The sequence below is a fragment of the Bombyx mori genome, chromosome 23 (assembly GCF_030269925.1).
Source record: "Bombyx mori chromosome 23, ASM3026992v2".
Classification (NCBI taxonomy): Eukaryota; Metazoa; Arthropoda; class Insecta; order Lepidoptera; family Bombycidae; genus Bombyx; species Bombyx mori.
The window spans coordinates 13,714,591-13,735,937 of NC_085129.1; the positions used below are offsets into that span (position 1 = coordinate 13,714,591).

General features: G+C 34.6%; 3 protein-coding genes across 3 annotated transcripts; 1 reads left to right on the forward strand and 2 right to left on the reverse strand.

Annotated features, from left to right (window-relative positions):
• Positions 1-679: 679 nt before the first annotated feature.
• Acade (acyl-coenzyme A dehydrogenase) lies at positions 680-17,202 on the forward strand. The gene is given in 9 exon segments (NM_001044207.1): positions 680-779; positions 873-1,005; positions 9,190-9,290; positions 10,164-10,370; positions 10,774-10,944; positions 11,149-11,312; positions 14,109-14,253; positions 15,850-15,985; positions 16,823-17,202. Coding segments are annotated over 9 exon segments (1,269 nt in total). The 5' UTR covers positions 680-746; the 3' UTR covers positions 17,002-17,202.
• Positions 17,203-17,648: 446 nt separating this feature from the next.
• LOC134198657 (protein FMC1 homolog) lies at positions 17,649-18,048 on the reverse strand. The gene has a single exon (XM_062675270.1). It carries the CDS (start codon positions 18,046-18,048, stop codon positions 17,722-17,724), a length of 327 nt encoding a protein of 108 aa, XP_062531254.1. The 3' UTR covers positions 17,649-17,721.
• Positions 17,649-19,345, reverse strand: LOC101740940 (SRR1-like protein). Its single transcript, XM_004930629.5, has 2 exons — positions 18,825-19,345; positions 17,649-18,749 (listed from the first exon to the last, which is right to left on the reverse strand). The coding sequence occupies exons 1-2, from the start codon at positions 18,965-18,967 to the stop codon at positions 18,062-18,064; spliced, it is 831 nt and encodes a 276-aa protein (XP_004930686.1). The 5' UTR covers positions 18,968-19,345; the 3' UTR covers positions 17,649-18,061.
• Positions 19,346-21,347: the final 2,002 nt, after the last annotated feature.

Consider the following 21,347-nt stretch of genomic DNA (forward strand, 5'->3'; position numbering starts at 1 on the left):
GCGTGAGCATATTCCGACGATTTCTTCCGTTACGTAAACCTAGGTATCATTGTCATTACAATATGTGCATATTCCTAAGTTTCCTCGCGAATGTTCACAGCCTATTAGCCGGGCTATTATAAGATATAAGGCTATTACTAACGTTTTGACATTAGTGATTATTGGCTGACCATGGACGCGTTCAATACGAAGCAATTTTTAAAGGTTTTGTAAAATATGAAAAACTGCCTTTAAAACTTCTTCGTTTGCATTGTTTTGCGTGGTCACGTTCTGAATTATTCATATTTTTAAATCACTTCTATTTTTTGAAATAAAATAAAAAATTCTGCATGCAAAAACACAAAATTGTATGAAAACAAACTCCTAAAAACTCATACTATATTAATAAAAGTAAACCGTCAGAATAGCGTCGTCGTGTCATACACAAAAAAATAAACAATACATACAAAATTATAGCTCATAACGATACGCCGCGGCGGCGTAACGATATCGAATATAGAAAATTTTATAACGAATGTTACCACAATTCATTATGATTACGTAATCCATAATTGAAGGTCGCCTTAATTAAATTAAAACAATATTATTAGACTATACATTAATTATGGGCGCTTTTTATCTCCGTGCGAGCGAGACACGAAACCGGCTCCCGAAGAGCGAAAGAGCCGACTTGTGAACCAGTCTTAATCGAGATCGCAAGCGCAGAAGCGGCCCGTTTCCATAGCGCTAATGCAAATAGAATAAAAATGTTCCCATTACGACGCGTTGTTGGCAACAAGGTGTGTGAATTACATCGTGCTCATTTCTGATTAAAAAAAAAAAAAAAACAAACAGAATCGAAATTCTTCTTTTAAAATTGGCGCGATTTCCAGATTTTAGAACAATGGAGGTCCCAGGCAACGGCTGCCGTTGGAGCAAAGACTCAGATGAAAGCATACAGCACAGAAGTTACCCCACGACCTTTGACCATGCTGACAGAAGATGAACTCGCCATGAGGGAAACAAGTAATCAATTTCAATGATCTTAAATTGAATGATATTGAATTACATACAATCTTTTGTTAAAATCCTTTGAATTGGTTTCGTAGATTATTCAAATTCATTATTTACTGTAGCTAAACTTATTTAATATGTGTGGGAATATTAAATATTTGTGCGGACATTTTAAATCACAATGTCCACGTAAAATAGAATATTGTATGTCATTAGAATACAATCATAGCGTATAATGTACTTGCAACATCAGCAAATTGCCTAACAGTGATGCAGTTACAAAATACTGTAGATACGAAAACAATTCGAATAAATATTCATAAGTGGTCGCCAATATTCATTACCATACATAGAGTATGATAATAAATATAATTCATACATTTTAGGAGCGGTAATTTCATTGTTTACCTCAAACACACATATTATTACCTCATAACTTATGTAGCCCGCTTGTTTATTATAAGTTTCGAAAAAGTCGACAAATATCGCCTTTAGCATAATATGCTATCATATTATGATGTTAGAGAAAGATGCTTCAAATTATTTGGTACTAATGTGATTGTATTGCTACTAAAGTAAAGGATTAGAGGCTCCCAACGTGGGACATGGATTAAATCCCTTCATTGCTTTGTTTCAAACGTCATAACCCACTACGTGTCGCAAAAATTGTAACGTTATCAATCAGAGAATGATCCCACAGCAACCAGGAGGATCCTCGGTATATGTTTAGCGAGAAGAGCGGCTTCCAGCTACCTCAAGCCACGGTTGCTACTAAATCCCCCTTCATCTGTTATAGTCTAATCATAGCTTAGCTTAGCATAGCTTATGCTTCTAAGTGGTGGTGGTAGAGAGTAGAGTTACGAAAGAGAAACGTTTATGCCGCACTTATAAGCACCATCATTCCTATTTCTGCCTCGAAACAATTTTGCTAAGTGCTATGTGGTTACTGGAGTCCATAGACATCTACAACGTTAATGCGTCACCCACCTTGAGATGTAAGTTCTAAGGTCTCAGTATACTTACAATATAGTCAGGACATAAATACCGCTATGTACTTGAATATGAAACCATGAATGGGTCCATGTGTCACAAAATAGTTCTCCTACCCTTGAAACTAGAACGCAACATGGCAGAAACAGACTCGATTGTGGTACTCACAAGATAAGAGCTCATAGTGTGCTAACACGAGATGAGCATAATAATGTGAGATCGCTGTCGCTAGTTCTTCGATCAATCCTTTAGCCGCCTTTACGTCACCGACATTGAAGGATATAGTTCGATATTCAATCAATTTGAATTGAATTTAAAATAAAAAGCAGTTGCTCTTGAGTTGTTAGGTCTCCTTTGGAGGCGCTCGGGCAGCTGTTAGCAAATCCCACTTCTGGCTGAGCCTTTGCTCGCCCACTTGTCCTGGTGAAAAGGCCTCTGGGCCACAAGCAATCCCTCACTCATAAAAAAATAATTAAAGAAAACTAAAAGTGACGCATATCAATCACATTTCGATAATAAAAGATTATCAAAATGTTATTGATATTATCTAATTGTAATTTGCGTAATTACTAGTGGTAGGACCTCTTGTGAGTCCGGTTTGAAGGGTGGGGCAGCCGTTGTAATTACACTGAGACGTTAGAACTTATATCTCAAGGTGTGTGTATGGGCTCCAGTAACCACTTAACACCAGGTGGGCTGTGAGCTCGTCCACAAATCCAGGCAATAAAAAAAAAATTTCAATAAATGTTATCAAGATATATTTCAACGCAAAACAAAAAACTGAAGTAGGTACAGTTCACTATCGTTAATGTTATACACTGCATAGTTCGAGCCACCCCCACTTAGGCCAAAAGCGATAGATAACACATTAGTTATCTGTTCTGTAATGTTTTCAAACGAAGTATTTGCCCTAGTATCTTGGCGCAGTAGAATGAATACGTTATGGTGAATCTACAAAGACATAATAATATATACAAGTGTACACTGGCTAGCTTTTCGGGCAATATTCAAATTTCTATTATAGCATCTTAGCCGTTCGCAAGAACGTAAATCGTGTACTATTAATAACGTTACAAATTCTAAAATTAAAATTATTCATCATTGATAAAATTAGTTTAAGTTACAATTAAATGATATTTAGGCGACCTAAAGTGAGACCATTTTTTATAGACTTCAAAAAAGGAAAGGGCTATTAATTATATTTTCTCGTTGTATTTGAGAGCTGGTGTTTCTCATGTGGTACCATTTTGTCAAGATCTGACCAATAGTTTTTTAGTTATCCTTAATATAATAATCCTTCTTCCTTATAACATTCTTTAATCTTTGTATAAGTCAATTCGAGAACATTCATGATGTTCTCGTGTTATTTCGATAAGGTCGGTTTTCCTTTTTGTTAAAATTTTATATTTATCAAAGAAATTCATAGATGTTTACAAAAAATGTCTAAACAACTCTGCAGCCAGACAAATGTTGATGCTGTTTTTATTTTATTCACTGCTATTTCAAATTCTTAGTTTTATCTTATTTTATTTTAATCTTATTAACGATGCCAGCGATCTTTGGTACGTAGAACTTAGCAATTACATTTATTTTTTCATTTAATTGTTAAGCAAGCACCTCGATTTATTTCGTCAGAGCGATAAGAAAGTGTTATCTAAGTTGATGTTATATGTAGTTTTATCGAAATGAAAACATGTTTTCATAAGAATATAATTGAATACAACAATGGCATTAATAATTTTTATGATGTTTACTGTTAGAATTTAAAATTTCAATTTATTTCTTATTGTATTTTGAGAGTTGAATATTAAGAAGAATCACGTGCAAATTGGGTAACTTAAGTTAACAGAATATAACCTCCCGCCCCCGGAGTAGATTTCATTGATACTATTTGGAATTGCCGCGTTCATCTTTTGCTTATAAAGCTCAAGTCCAGTCTCGCGTGGAGTATTGCTCCCACCTCTGGACCAGGGCTCCCAAATACCAGCTACTTCTATTTAACTCCATACAGGAGAGGGCCGTTCGGATTGTCGATAATCCCATTCTTACGAATCGTTTGGAACCTCTGGGTCTGCGGAGGGCTTCGGTTCCCTCTGTATTTTGTACCGTATGTTCCATCGTCTCCTTTTTACCATCGCACCGCCCGCCACTAGGATAAAGCTCATCCATACTACCTGGAGCCACTGCATTCATCCACAGTGCGTTTCCAAAGTTCTTTTCAACCACGTACCATGCGGGCTTGGAATGAACTCCCCTCCACGGTGTTTCGTGAGCGCTATGACATTTCCTTCTTCAAAGGAGACATGCGGAGAGCGCTGAATGATAGGCGATGGCTCAGCTGTGCCCCTGGCATTATTGACATCCATGTGCGACAGTAACCACTCACCACCCGGTACACTATGTGCCCATCTGCCAACAAAAGCAATAAATAATAACGCAAGTTAATCGTCGAACAAAATTCAATATATTGACAAAAAACATTCCTCAATTAAAACCTTGATCAAACCTTCGTTACCTATTTCTAAAGGAAGGAAACAAAACAAACATCTTGTCTACCATATACCCCAGACAGTTGGGTCATCATACTTAAGCTGAGTTGAAATTTGATTTGGCTACCAATGACTGGTCCAAATCAATGATCGTTGGTTTACGACATCAGATTATTAAGTAGGTATTATTATTATTAGTATTATAGAAGGTAAGAACAACAGTGTAAACAGTGTAAACGCTTGCTGTAATAACAGCCAAGTTCCTAGTAAAAAAACTATTTTAGGGGCAAAACTAATTTCGCAAAATGTATAATATAAATTTTTGTACACTTGTTGAATTTATTTTTTATCTGTACATGCATATCTTCTATTGTTAAGTTACCAATTTATAGTCGTAGATATAGCGCACTCTAAGCCCGCGCGGGTATATGTCACACTGCCTTTTTGATATGGTGGGTAAAAGGAGGAGGTAAGGACACATAACACTGTATTAAAAGTGTCCGCTGAAAGAGAGGTAATTAAGGTAGCGCCATAGTTGCGGGAGAAAATATTTTAAAAACAGCGCGATGAACTACCACACTTCATTTCAATCCATCACACTTTACTCTGTTTAAAACTGATATATTCATATTATTTCCACTTCCTATACTAAGCGCTATATCGGTTAATCTTCTAAAAATAACTTGCTGTTTACAGATGGACGCTTTTTCAACTTGTCCCCTATACAAGATGGTGGTCCTTACCTTACCTACCCTCCATACTTTTTGGGCGGTAAAGCCACCTTAAACAATACAATTGAGACTTTGATCTCAAGCAGTGGTGGATTTACACTAGGGGCAGTCGGGACAAGTGCCCAGGGTGGTAATTTTTTAGGGCGGTAAAATTTTTAAAGTAAAATTTTTTTTTAGTCTTATCAAGATTGCTCAATAAAATTAATTAATTCTAATAATGAATAATTTTCTTTTTAATTGATAATTAGAGAAATTCAATTCATCCATTATTTGTGAATTATAATTGTGGCACTTTTGGTAAAAATTTATAATCAAAATGATTTAATAAATTTCATTGATTTTTCTATTTTCTGTAATTAAAGATCCCTTAGTCAAAAATTATAATTGTTAGAAAAATCTCAAATATTTTATTTATGTTTTTGGAATATATGACATATGATAAAGTTTCCGCAATAAATTAGTTATTTTAATTTTGAAAAATAAAATATATAAACTATAAGTAAAATTCCAGTATTGGGGCGGATTTTTTTCTGATGCCCAGGAGCGGCATTAAGTTTAAATCCGGCCCTGATCTCAAGTTCCAAGGTGGCGGCATTCACGTTGATGTCTAGAAGCTCCGTCAACCGCTTTACACTAGGTATCATAAATGTGCGTACATTCAAGATATTTCTAGTCAAAAAAGTCAAAGAAACCTGGAAGTAAACACAAAATTTACGAAATTCGATCTATAGTAGTAGTAAGTATGTAGTAATGTAGTATAGGCCGAATTTGCATTTAAAGATATTCGTTTTTTTTGTATTTTTTGTATTATGTTTTTTGTTTTGTTCATTCACAAACTGAACAGATTCTAATGAAACTTTGTATTTGAAACTATTTAATTTAAAGTTTCAAAAAAAAGAGCTACAAGAAGTGATCTTCGCATTCCAATTACGTCTTATCTACATATTTCAATTCTAATGCTGGTGAAATCGCATTAGGTAGGTACTATCAATTCAAATATAATAAAAGGCGTGTTTTTTTTTAAAGATTAGATAAACAAATATACAAAACATTAAATACTTGGTAACAAACTCAGATTTTATCTATGTGATAAGAATATAAAATTAAATAAACGATTGTTGTGTACGTGAATGATTTTTTGATTACATTTTGTGGCCGTGGGCTAGAACAGTAAACCACACCGACTAATTGAGTTGATACTGGTATCTAAAAACCCAATTGGGTCTATTCACTGAACTTATTGCGTCGATTCTCCCTCAACGAACTATAAATCAAGACAACATATTAGCTTAGCGACTTGTATAAATTAGCATGAACGCTTTCATTTTTCATTAGGCTAACCTATAATTTTTGATGATTGAATTGTACTATCCAATGTGATTTCAATGCGGGAGACGTTCGCTGACACAAGCTAAACACGCAATTAGAAAAAACTATACATTTTACCTGTTTCAAGATTTATACTTTGGTATAGTCGTATCATCCAATATGATTACAACCACGGAATAGCTATTCCGTGATTAGCTATTCCGTGATTACAACGGACGTTTTGAGAGTTATAACACAAACATTTCTAGAATTATTCCTAATGGGGGGTTAATGATAAATAGTTAAGATCATTCATGAAGTTAAATCACCTAACATAAACAAAAAATATAAAGAATACACAATATATGCTCTGCTTTGTAACATCATAAATTTTGTATCTCAAGACCCAAAAGCAATTAAAATAGTATTATCATGCAAGTAAATTTCTTCAAGAAGACTGAAAGGTGATTTCTATTTGTCCTATACAGAGACCTTAGAACTTATATCTCAAGGTGAGTGGCGCATTTACGTTATAGATGTCTATGGGCTCCGGTAACCACTTAACACCAGGTGGGCTGTGAGCTCGTCCACACATATAAGCAATAAAAAATTAAAAAAAACGTTTAGTGCGCACGCGGGCACACATGCACCAACAAAGAATTTAGATAACCACCTATTTTATCAAATTGGATAAATATCAACTTGATTGTTCGTAAGTCGCCTAAATGATATCTATACGAGCTATGAATGTCAGCACGGTCGTACATTATCTAAGAGTCGAGTTTCCAATGTCAAACAATGTTTTCTGTTTGTCAATTACAAACAATTTTATGGAGAAATATTCTTCACAGACAATAGCTGCGAGTAAATTCAGTATTTTTTTTAATGACTAGAAAAAGAATGGCGGTTTACTATTGACCAGGTCAGCGCAGTTTTTTTTAATTTAATTTTTTCCCTACCTATTAGCTGGTACTTAGGGGACTATACCAGCTAGGAGTGGGTAATATCGGTTTTGCCGCGTATCGAATCGTATCTATATATCGAGTATCAATATCGGATATTGAATCTATATATTTTCTGAATCTATATATTGATGGATGCTAGTAGATTTCTCGATTCATGATATTTGAGATTTGAAACGATACGCTGATATAATATTGTAGTAGATATAGATTTAAGTCAACGTTATACGGTTGGTTTTCTGATATCAATTTATAATATGATCTTAAAGTAATAAAAAGAACATGAAAATAAAAATATAAAAAAAACATTCCTTCACGCTTTTACCAGGCTTAGGACTGGCTACATTGTTTTCAGTTTTTAGTATTTTGTGTCTTAATTTAAAATTACAAAATATACCAAAAGAGTATAGATTTCAAAAGTTTAATACAAACACAAGAAATAAACTCAATTATTTGGATTCAACTAAAAATAGAAAAATGTGTACTTTAAAAATCAAACACAAAAAACTTTAAAGTATTTATAAACACTTGTCCAAAAATTCTAGTTCAAGGTCAAAGCGCGTGAAATTAAATTCAACGATGCAAATAGGCTATACTGCATTCAAGTTAGGGTCGAAAGTTGAAACTTCTTTCCTAAATTATATCCTGCTGATACGCTAAGAATAATCTACAGACATATGGACTTAAATATAAGGTTTACAATTGTATGGATAATGCCTGTTTCTGTTTCATTCATCACATGATATCCCAATCGTGCGCTCACTCACTCTGGCCGATTCGATACGAACCAAACGAATATTGCTGATATTCACGAATCGGTACGTTATGCCGATGCGCATCACATCGAGCAATATCGTGTATCGGCTGATATCGTTATATAGATTTCGATTCACGAATCGGTACGATATGCCGATGCGCATCACATCGAGCAATATCGTGTATCGGCTGATATCGATATATAGATTTCGTGCGGGGCGATATCGGATTCAACGATATTGCTGCGATATATAGGTATTGAATCTATATACGATTTATATCACCCACTCCTAATACCAGCTACGCCTGGACGGGAACTCGGGAACTATATCCGAATGAGCGTTGAGTATCTTCAAACATGATGGCCAGTTGTTCACTCATAATCTATTCGTGGCTTCTCGCGTATATAACCTTTTATAATTAGTGTTAAAATCAGCAAAAGCGTTACAACTAAATGTAAATCTCCATCGCCCATCTTGGAGATTGACGATATAGAAATAGTAGGTACATCCTGAGGAGACCTTAGTTGTATGCTCTCGTCTCAGATTAGCCATAATAAGACGGCTATTGTATAGGCTATTGCGATGTTCGTTGGAGACGGGGCGATATGTTACAATCTCCTGCCATCGCATAACTATACTATTACGATAATTTCACTACTCTTATTAAAAATCTCTATAAGGCCAAACTTTATAAACACGGAAAGGTGAATTGTAAGCTGTATATAAAAAAAAGTTGAAGTCATTGATGAAGATTAACTAGTGAGGAGTCCGGATATAACGTGAAAAGTCAATGACTTTGTAGAAGAGGCCATCGTTTCAAACGTGGAGCGTATACTTTTCCGGGAGAGGACAGGGTAGATGCTAGTAGCTAATGCGGACTCACAACTCCCACTGGTAAAATCTCACGATTATCATTTTTAACAATATTAAATTACATAATTATTTATTTTAATTTCAGTACGGAAACTAGCGACCGAACAAATAAGTCCGCTTGTGAAGAAAATGGAAGATGAACACCGCATCGATGATGGTATCCGACAGATGTTGTTTGATAATGGGGTGAGTTTCAATGGGTACTTTTTTGTTTTGCAGTATGTAGTACAATGTTATAAAAATCCTATATAGTGTAGTTAACGCCATCCAGAGACTTCAATAACCAACTCAAATCTCAACTGTATTGGATATGTTTTTCGAGCATGACTGTGATGGGTATTATTGGGTATCTCTGTTCTCAAATGGACCTTGAAAAGGTTCCCTAACCGCGGAGCGCTTAACTGCTCCTCTGTTAAGTCAAGATGCCTTTGAGGACAATTGAAAAACTGGTCAAAGTTAACGTCATTCAGTTAAGTGTTTAAAATACCTCATTTTCATATCGAGGGGGCTATTTCGTTAATACGCAATATTTATCTTTGTAATTAAAAGTGCTTTTCATTTAGTATTATCACCAGAAATTTGATGTTTTCAATTGAACTTCAATTAAGTTTAGGTACTCCGTTGAAATGGCTGAAGAAGTTTTTTTGTTGTGATATTTTTTCCAATTTTTAAACTTTAACTGGATCTCCCGTAAAGTTACAAAAATGTCGCTTAAACTAAATAACCTGCACCCCCTCAATATATATCATCGTTTCTATATAAAACAGTCTGATAGGTGATCTAGAATTACGCTGCAGATACCTGATAACATCAACATCATTAAATTTTAAATACTCTTTCTGCTAAAGTGCTGATCCGTCTTTGCCGATTTTACAAATATAGCGATAGGGAAACATTTTTACAAATTCTCAAACTACCTTCCATCAAATTTATCAGGATAGTGCTGCAAAAAACCTCACAAGCCAAAATGGAGAGAATCATTCTCGTTGTTGTGGTGCCACTGGGACTACCAATCTAAAAGGATCGCATACAAATGTAGGCTTCTCTTCCGATTTTCAGTTGATGGGCATCGAAACTCCGGTAGAATACAGCGGTTCCGGCTGCAATTTCCTGACAATGATGTTGGTGGTGGAAGAACTGTCTCGAGTGGACCCAGCCGTGGCCGCCTACGTCGACATTCACAACACCTTAGTCAACTCTCTGTTCATGAAGCTAGGTACAGAAGAACAAAAAAAGAAATATTTAACGAAACTCTGCACGGAATATGTGAGTTTATAATTCAGTATTAACACAATAACACAATTAAGTACCAAATGCGGTAGACGCAGTTTGGATCCGACAAGTCCCCTGGCTCTAAATTCCTGGAGTTCCGAGTTAGATTTTTCTATTTGCCAGTGGACATACTAAGAATGAACAAAAAAAGCCTTAGTATTTATGAATCAATCAGAACCAGAATACTACAAAAACTTATCTTGATATTTGAAGCTGGCAATTTTGTTTTTGTATACAGGCAACGGATTAGTTTCTGGTAATCCTCTTTCGTACACCCGAAGAATATTGCGTATTAATAAACGTAACAAAATGATGATTAAAGATGAGTTAATAAAATTAGCAGATACATATTCTTGAAAACTTTCAAATAAATTTTATTTGATTGCAAATTTTTTAGGCTGGCAGTTTCTGTCTCACAGAGCCCAGCTCAGGATCAGATGCTTTTGCCTTGAAAACTGTTGCCAAAAAAGAAGGAGAACATTACATCATTAGCGGCTCTAAAATGTGGATCTCGAACTCTGATGTCGCTGGAGTCTTTCTAGTGATGACCAATGCTGATCCTTCCAAGGTAAATTAAAACATTTTCTAATTTTGTAAATTTTAGTTTCGTATCCAGAGTTCTTTTGAAAATCCCTGGCCTCATTACAATCAGCCAATCTGATAATGTTTATTCTGTACTTTAACGTATACCTTGTGCTTGATCAAATTAAAACATTATATTTAGTAAATATCTCTATCTGAGGCTTAAAAACTTCAAAATAAAAATTTTCAGGGTTACAAGGGCATCACCTGCTTTATCGTTGAACGTGAAACCCCGGGCCTCAGTGTTGCCAAGCCTGAAAACAAATTAGGCATCAGAGCTTCGGGCACATGCATGGTACATTTCGACAATGTGAAGGTGCACGAATCGAGTATCCTTGGAGAATATGGCAAAGGGTGGGCATGAATTATTTATTTATTTATTTATTTATTTATACTTTATGCACAAAACAAAACTTGTACACAGGCGGACTTAATGCCATGGGCATTCTCTTCCAGTCGACCATAGGGTGGTGCAGAGATAATGCATGGTAGGTGCATTGACAAAAAAATAACAAACAACAACAACAAAACAAAAAAAAAGAACAAACTCAAAACAAAATCTTCCTTAAAATAATATCTCAGTATTATAGAATACATATACTACAATTCAATATACCTATGTATAAAATAGTAAAATACATACATACACATAATTACACACAATAATATACACATGAAAATACACAATTTAGTATTATAGTTAAGAATGGCTAAAAGTAAATATATATATATATATATATATATAATATAATAATAATAATTGAAAAATGAAATAAACTAGTTTGGAGATGATTCTTCCAGTTTTTTGTGGATGTGTTCGCGAACTTTGAGTTTAAAAGTAAAGCGATTGCTGATCATCCTGATTTCTTTGGGAAGCGAATTCCATAATATTATGGACTGTACAAAGAAAGAAGAATGTAAAAAATCTGAGCGATGGATAGGACATTGTAAGAGACGATTATGTGAAGAACGTAGAATTTTGTCATGGCTTGCGTTCAAGTATTTAAAATGCGATTTTAAGTAAGAGGGTGAAGAGGCAGAGTCCAAAAGAGAAAACAAGGTAGTAAGCGCTCTCTCCTCTCTACGCTGACGGATCGGTAACCATTTCAGACGAGTTCGATGCGCGGACACATGGTCATATTTTCTAAGATTGAAAACGAATCGAATGCAATTATTGAGAAGGCGGTCTAGTTTGTTGAGGAGATCTGCATTCAGGTCATAGTAACACACATCACCGTAGTCTACCATAGGGAAAATTAAAGTCTGCACAAGCATGGCCTTTACATTTGATGGTAGCATATTTTTTAGCCGATAGAGAGATCGCAAGGTCCTGATGACTTTTTGACTAATGGATGTTACTTGCGCTCTCCAACCAAGTGTAGTGTCAATGTGTAATCCAAGATTTTTCACGTTTCGGCTAAAGGGGATGATTATGTCATTGAAAACAACAGGCGGCAGCTTAAAATTACTGATCTTACTCATATTTCGATGGCTACCAACAATTAACGCCTGGCATTTGGTAGGATTCACCGCCAGACCAAACCTATCGGACCAATTTTTGATTGATTTTAAATCATTGTTTAGTTTGGTAATAGCATCCGATATGTGATCAACATCGGTTTGTGCGTACAGTTGTAGATCATCGGCGTAAAGATGAAATGCACACCGTAGCTCAGGGGTGAGAAAATTTATAAAAATTGAAAACAAGAGAGGAGAGAGGACACCGCCTTGTGGGACGCCAGATTCAAGATTACACCAGTTTGATGAGAGTTCGTCATTACGAACAGATTGCTGACGTCCCTGAAGATAGGAAGAGAACCAATCCAACGCCCCTTTTGAGACGTTGAGATGAGAGAGGATGGAAAGAAGGATATCGTGACAAACGGTGTTAAACGCGTTTGAGAAATCAACCAAAACTAGTATAGTGATTTTGGATTCTTCCAAGCCCACCCTGATATCACCTGTCACTTTCAGAAGCGCGGAAATGGTGCTGTGGCCTGGTCTAAACCCAGATTGAAAAGGGCTAATTAGGGAATTATTAAATATAAATCGAGAAAGCTGCTTATGGACACAGATCTCGAGCACTTTGGATAGGAAGGGTAAGATTGAAATTGGGCGAAAGTGATTAGGAACAGAAGGGTCAGGAATTTTAGGTAGGGCACGAACATAAGCTCTGCGCCATAGGAAAGGAAACTCTCCAGAGTCAAGAGAGAAGTTAATAATATGATAAATTGCAGGTAGGAGACAGTCTAGGATAGTTATAATCATGCGACGACATATGTTGTCATATCCCACCGCATTAGATTTAATGGAAAGTATCACTTTTCTTATCTCAGAGGGGGCAACTGGAAAGAGCTGAAAGGGGACAACATCTGGACGCCTTAGGCCAGACAAATAAGCTAACGTTTGATTTTTAGTTAAGGGATCTATCACGGAGGATGTGGAGAAGTGTCGGTTGAGATCATCTAATTGAATAATATTTGGAATGTCCAAACGTCGCGATCTGCCGATACCCAAAGTTCCGAGAAATTTCCAAACATCGGCAGGAGAAGAAGAAGCGATATTATCCAGAATGTGGCGGCGCTTGGCATTGCGTATCATTTGATTACACCTATTCCTAGCAGACTTAAAAAGGACCCAATTATCTTCGATGCGATTCTTTTTGTATTTTCGAAAAGCCTCATTACACCTCAATCTATACGTTATGAAGTTCGTTTTTAAACTACCAAATTGAATTTGTTGAAAATGAATCTGTTCCGATCAGATGATCAGAATTAAAAATGATAATAATGACATTTTAATTGAATACTTTAAAACTCATTTTTTTCATGATCGCGACTGTCGCCTAATCATGTTTACGCTGGCATAGCCTCCTAGGTTACCAGCTTAGGTAGGAAAAAAAACATATTTATAAAACTTTACAAGTACATTAATATTATTTTAAACTTTCACGTCTATTTACCTTACAATCACAATTATTCAACGGGTTCTTGCCACGATTTCCATATTTATTGAGTTTTGCAAACAAATCTATTTTCTTGCTAAGAAAACAGACTAGAAAGAAATAACAATGTGTGTGTTTGTGTGTATTTTTTTCTTCATAATATTTCATCAAGTCACTTTTACAATACAATATGAATATTTATTTAGGTACAAGTACGCGGCTGGTTTCTTGAACGAAGGTCGGATTGGTATCGCGGCTCAGATGATCGGTCTGTGTCAGGGCTGTATGGACGCAACGATTCCTTACACACTAGAAAGGAAACAATTCGGAAAGAAGATTTACGAGTTTCAGGTAACATGATTTAAAACATTCGTCGAAATATTAATTGTACTATACCCGCCCCACCCTTCAAGTCGAAACGAACGACAACTTCGCGCCAATAAAAAAATTACAATGATAACGGGCAAAAAAATTTGAAGATTCTGCTGATTAATTAATTTATCAATTATCATCGATATAAATATCTCATAGAAATATCTTACGAGATATTTCGAAGTCATGTTTCAAGGTGAGTGATGTTATTAACAATGCATTGGAATCATTTAACAACGCAATAGAAAAAGTCCATAGATATCTTTTTTAAATTACATTCTCAGTATTTTGTGGTTTCATTGCGTAATACAGAGGTGAATGAAGTTAGCCCCTCAAAAAAAATTTTTTTTCCTATTTTATACTTATTTTCTATTAATTCGTTTGTTCATAATTTGTTCATGATTGTTCACTGTTAATAATTGTTTGTTCTGCATTTATTTATTTAAAAATATACCTACAAGTTAGCCCCTCTAATGCAATTTTTAATATTTTTTCATCCTTAATGACTCGTAAATATTCATTTTCGATTGTTCTTATATAAAACACGTTTGTTCTCTTTCGAAATTACTCGTTTTTTGTTTAATTTACTATTTTTATTAGTTGAATAAATGTATGCAAAATATGTGTACTGCGCATGCGTCAACTATAATGCCTAAACATTCTACGCGGTTTTAATCGTGAAAAAAAAAACAAATATAAATCCTGAAGGAGCAATTAATTGGTATACAGTTTAATTAAAAAAATTAAAAAATAAATAAATGAAATAATGTGCATTGGCGTTAAGTTAGACCAAATACATTTTTTCCATCCTCCTACTTATCGTTATAAAGGTATAAAAAAGATAGGGAGTTCACTTAAGTAATATAAACAAATAAGTAAATATGTTCATTATTTATCTTTCAAGAGATAATATAGGTATACATTATAATAACTTTTTTACACAGTCGAAATTATATTCCTAACATTAGTAAAATAACATTTTAATACGATAGGTAAGATAATGGAAAAAATGTATTTGGTCTAACTTAACGCCAATGCACATTATTTCATTTATTTATTTTTTTATTTTTTTAATTAAACTGTATATCAATTAATTGCTCCTTCAGGATTTATATATTTTTTTTTCACCATTAAAACCGCGTAGAAAGATTAGGCATTATAGTTGACGCATGCGCAGTACACATATTTTGCATACATTTATTCAACTAATAAAAATAGTAAATTAAACAAAAAACGAGTAATTTCGAAAAAGAACAAACGTGTTTTATGTAAGAACAATCGAAAATGAATATTTACGAGTCATTAAGGATGAAAAAATATTAAAAATTGCATTAGAGGGGCTAACTTGTAGGTATATTTTTAAATATTTTTTTTAAATAAATAAATGCAGAACAAACAATTATTAACAGTGAACAATCATGAACAAATTATGAACAAACGAATTAATAGAAAATAAGTATCGAATAGGAAAAAAAATTTTTTTTGAGGGGCTAACTTCATTCACCTGTAATGCAGATAATGAAAAATAAGTTGTATAGTCTATATTATATAAGTTAGAATAAATTAAATCCTCAGGGCATCAGCTACCAAATCGCACACCTGCAGACACAGTTGGAAGCCGCCCGTCTTCTAACATACAACGCCGCTAGACTGAAAGAACACGGCCACGAGTTTGTTAAAGAAGCCGCGATGGCTAAATATTTTGCTTCAGGTATGGTCATGTAGAATAGGGATCGCAGCGCATAAAATAAAACTTCCACTGTTCCCAAATCCACTGTTATATAATTAAACATTATCTAACACTTTTTTTACTCCTTGCTCATTTTAATCGTCTTCGCCATCTTCCTTTTGTCTGTCATTCCCTTTTCCCTTTCTTTCCGTTCTTCTCTCGCTCACATCTCAACCCTTCGTTCCACCCTTCTTTATACGTTCCGTTCTTACCAATCCTACTGTCTTATTTCATGTCGCTTAATGTGTATTAAGCCCAGTGCAATCGGATTGAGCGAAAAGACTATACCGTGGCTTGAATTATGGTACAGATAGTAACAATAAAAGTTCCTGTGTTCGCGAAAGACACAATATAAAAATTAAGCCTCCCAAATTTATTAAGATATGGGTCTTATTGCCATCGATGACAGTATAGCGCCTATTTGATAATAAATATCTACCGCGCCCATGGTTGTTAGCAATGCCAGAGGAACAACTAAGACATAGAGCTCCAAGAACGTTGCCCTTTGAGCCCCGTTTGAAAAAGAGGAGCAACATTTAAAAGAGTTTGTTAATTATTGCTGACATACAACCATCAATTCGGTTATGGAGCAGTCGTGCGTTCCAGTTTAATGAGTAGAGTAGTGTTTTAATACAATCGAGACAGATAATAATAATTCGACCTCACTTTAAGGTCAGTTTTTCTTTGTACATCAGTTCGTTTCTCCGATAAAACTACAGATAAAAATCCAATTGATAAACGACGAATTTTTGAAATTTAAAAACATCTACATACAATTTTTGACAGTGAAATATTTTGACATTTCTTTTTTTTTTACAGAAATCGCACAAACGTTAACTTCAAAATGCATAGACTTTATGGGAGGCGTTGGTTTCACGAGAGATTTTCCGCAAGAAAAATTCTATAGGGACGCTAAAATTGGTACAATTTACGAGGGTACCAGCAACATGCAGTTACAAACGATTGCCAAATTATTAGAAAGGGAATACACACAATAAGCGCTTTTGCTCCAAATGACTTATGATTTATTTTCCTTAGTTTTAAGGCGTATAAACATTTAGGTCACTTAATATTATAGAATATGTTTCCTATGCTTTATTTTAAACAAATACATAGGACATATTACCCTGGATTTATTGTCCAAATGTGTAAAAAACAACCATGTGGAAATTCGAGAATTTATTAAATGCTATAAACTATTAACTTGTTTTATTCGGGTTCCATATCCAAATGGAGAAAAGGGATCCTTTTGACTTAGTCTCAGCACATCAGTAGTAGATTTTTATTTAGTTTATTACCCTAGATGTGACACATCATGGAACCAATATAATTTTGATTACCACCTTTATAAATACATTTGATTTAATAGCATTAGATCAAGATACTGATGACAAACAACCAATACATAGACAGTTATTTTATATAATCATAAATATATCCAGTTATAAAATATCTCTCATATGTGGTTAAATTAAAAAAGAAATAAAAAAAAAAATCATAATTTTACTTTTAATTAAATGCATGAAGTATAAGTTGAAATTTTTGACCATTTTTCACCCTGAAAAGTACATAAATTAAACATACTGAAAGTTCTTATTTATTCAAATCCGAGACATTTAAAACATTTTCAAAAGAAAAAGAAAAATGCAAGAACATTCACAAATTTTATTTACAAACATGAATACTAATAATTTAACAATAGTAGTTTGGAAATTAGATTATGGCTTCGGGTCATGAGGCAGCTTAAATCCGACCATATTTGCTGTCTCTTCAATACTTCTCTCACCCTTTCCTTTAAACTCAGTGTTGAGTTCTTTATATTTCCTCGAGTGATGCAAATAATTATGATAAGTTCTTGCTCGGAAGTGCATTTCATCAATAGCCTTACACAATTGCTGATCTGTGGTCTGGTATTTACGGTACTGGTCAAATATGTACCTCACCATTTGATTTTCAGCTAACTTCTTCGTTGGACTCTGCCTACGAAGTTCGGATAATAGCTGCCTCAGTGTAACAAGCACGGGCTTCGAAGTGATGGATGCCATACTGTTCAAACCTTCAAAAAATATTCAACTTTTCAATCATGTGTGACGAAATAAATTCTTCATTGTCCTCATATTTCGGTTTATCACTTTTGGTCCAAAAAGTTGAGTCAATATTCAATAATTTGTCATTTGGAAAATAGTGAAGGGATGTATCATTGAAAATATCAGAATATTGGAAGTTATTCTCTAAATATATTTCTGAAGTATATGGAAATATATTTTTAATAAACGGCACAATTTCCTTTAGTACTCGACTGGGTTGATTTTCTATTAGCGAGTTAAAGCTATTGCAAATTAATACACAATTGCGGAGATTCACACCCCAATTACTCCAGAGGAAGTTGTTGGTTAATTGCTTCGGACAATGTGGCAAGTAAACAAGAGTGACACCACTATCTGATATTACATAATTGCCTTCATTATTTTCCTCTATAACATTAATGCCGAGTTCTTGGAGCACTGTGCATTCCGATTTATAGAAAATTGGATCGTGAACGAACACTTTCTTAATATTAAAAATATCCCTTAGTGATAGAAGAAGCGCTAATTGGTATCTCGATATATTGCACTCGGCTATGCGACCAAGTCCAAAACAAACTATTTCAACTATTTCTCTGGACTGCAAAACGGTACTCACGGATTTAGCAACGTTCTCAAAATATGTTGAAATTTTTAATTCCTCAACAGCCGTATTTATTTTCCTACAAAATAATAACAAACAATTAACACTTAACCTAAAAAAGAAAGTGACACTGATTTGAATTGTTACTTTTTACCTCACAGTTTTCGATATGTTTATTTCTATATCACTGTTGGTGAATGAGAATGATTTTTCCGGTATTTTAGTTTGTTTATTCTTTGAGGAGCGTTTTGATTTTACTAAGGTAAAACCATCATTGTCGATAACTGATCTTGACATTATTTTTTTTAGAATTTTTTATGACCAGGTTAACATGACATTTTAGTTTCTAATTTTTCTAAAACAAAGATTTGTGTAATCTGTGGTGCGGGATTTATGACGAGAATACGATGTGTTAGGCTGTTTAATGCTTGTGGCTTATAGATCGTTTAACATCTACGAAAATAGACAAGCTCGCCAATGTACAATCTAATGTAAACTATAGTAAGATAACACTTTACAAATCTTACACCCGTCTCATACTGACACCTTTCAGTCCTGTATTTGAAAACTGTCGGAGTACCCTGAGTTCGACGTGAAACCTAGCCCATAATATAAGCATGCTGAGTTCCTCGCCGGATTTTCTCCAGGGGTCACGGTACCAATCTGTTAGTCAATGCACCCGGGGAGCAGATGTCTTTGAGCTGTCAGGTGTCCTGCGCAGCTGTTAGCAAATGAACCGACCGACAATCACAACTTTGCTATTGGAAATTGTTAGGAGGAATTTAAAATTAAAGAAAGAAGTTTTAGAATCGGAGAACAAGGAATTGAGTGGTGGTTTTTTTTAAAATTCTATTGTAGTCAGACGAGTATAGTAGGTAGGTTTGTACCTACTATAGGTGATTTCTTTATAAGCAGATACCATCGATCATGGATACCAGCATCATCAGGGGCTGTAAGTGTGCATTGAGTCCACACATAAATTGCTCAATATAAAGCTCTTTGATCAAATTAATTAAATTATAACTAAATTAATCATTCGCTAAACTATAAATAGTCGTCGTGGTCTAAAGGATAAGACGTCCGGTGTATTCGTATCTACCAAACTCAAATTCAAAATCATTTATTTCAACTTATATGTCAGTATGACACACTTGTTGAATGTCAAAATATAAATAACAATGTTAACTCTACCACCGGTTCAAAAAAAAGCCACAGTCCTGAGAAGAACCGGCGAAACAAACTCAGCGGGCTTTTTTTTTTGTTTTTTCTCAAATATTTTCTTCTTTTTTTTTTAAATAAATAGAAATATTCACAATAAAAGAAAAAACAAGTCAAAAAATACAATTAAAAAAATAATAATAATAATGAAAAATGAAAAGGCCAGGAGCGAGCGCCTCATTCCCACGTAGTGCCATCTAGTAAATAATCCTTAACTTTATAATATGCTTTGTTGCACAAACGTTCCTTAACAGTTTTCTTAAATCTATGAACAGGTAGTAGTTGAACGTTTAGTGGGATCTTGTTGAAAAGCTGTACACCCAGCCCCCTAAAAGAGTTGCTTATTTTCTTAATTCGAGCCGCCGGCAACGCAAGCCTATGTTTGTTCCTAGTGTTCACATTGTGCAAATCGCAGACTCTGGGGATTTCTTCAATGTTTTTACGCACATACAATAAATTTTCAAAAATGTATTGGGACGCTGAAGTTAGAATTTTGATTTCCTTAAACTTGTCCCTCAAGGATTCCCTCGGGTGCATATTATAAATAGCACGAATAGCCCTCTTCTGCAGGATGAAAATCGTTTCGACATCGGCAGCATTGCCCCATAGCAAAATGCCATAGGACATAACACTATGAAAATAACTAAAATAAACCAGACGTGCCGTATCTTCATTAGTATGCGTTCGTATTTTTTTTACCGCAAACGCTGCAAAACTAAGTCTACTCGCTAGCTTGCATATGTGAGAACCCCACTGCAGCTTGGAATCAACTGTTATACCAAGAAAAACTGTCGAATCCACAAGCTCCAGTGTCTCTCCACTTACAGTAATATTAGTGTCTACTTGTCTAACATTAGGTGTGGTAAATTTTTACATTTTGTTTTTTTGTTATTTAATAACAGATCATTAACACTAAACCAATGTACCACGCGCGAGATAGCATCATTCACATCGTCATATTCTTCCAAATGTCGTTTAATTTTAAACAATAAGGATGTATCGTCAGCGAATAATACGACTTCGTGACGGGTTTCAATAAACTTTGGTAAATCATTGATATACCTATACAAGAAATAGGAAGGGACCCAACATGGAACCCTGAGGAACACCCATATTAAGTAAGACACCGGAAGATCTCTTTCCTTTAACGTCTAACTTTTGGATTCTTCCGGATAAATAAGATTTAATAAGTTCTAATGAAACGCCCCTAATACCATAATTGTGTAATTTCCTCAACAATGCATTATGCTCAACACAGTCAAAAGCTTTAGATAAGTCTCAGAATACCCCAAGGGCATTATGCGACTCCTCCCAAGCCTGAAAAATATTTTTAATAAGATCTGCACCTGCATCAATGGTTGAATGACCTCTAGTGAATCCATATTGTTTGTTATGAAGCAGGTTATTGGAATTGAAATGGTTCAAAAGTTGTTCCAAAATATTTTTTTCTAAAATTTTA

Bases quoted from the DNA above. Each gene is read 5' to 3' on its own strand.
- LOC134198657 (XM_062675270.1), bottom strand. From the start codon at position 18,048: ATGGCATCCATCACTTCGAAGCCCGTGCTTGTTACACTGAGGCAGCTA.
- LOC101740940 (XM_004930629.5), bottom strand. From the start codon at position 18,967: ATGTCAAGATCAGTTATCGACAATGATGGTTTTACCTTAGTAAAATCA. The intron at 18,750-18,824 runs GTAAAAAGTAAC...ATTATTTTGTAG, and splicing joins AACATATCGAAAACTGTGAG to GAAAATAAATACGGCTGTTG.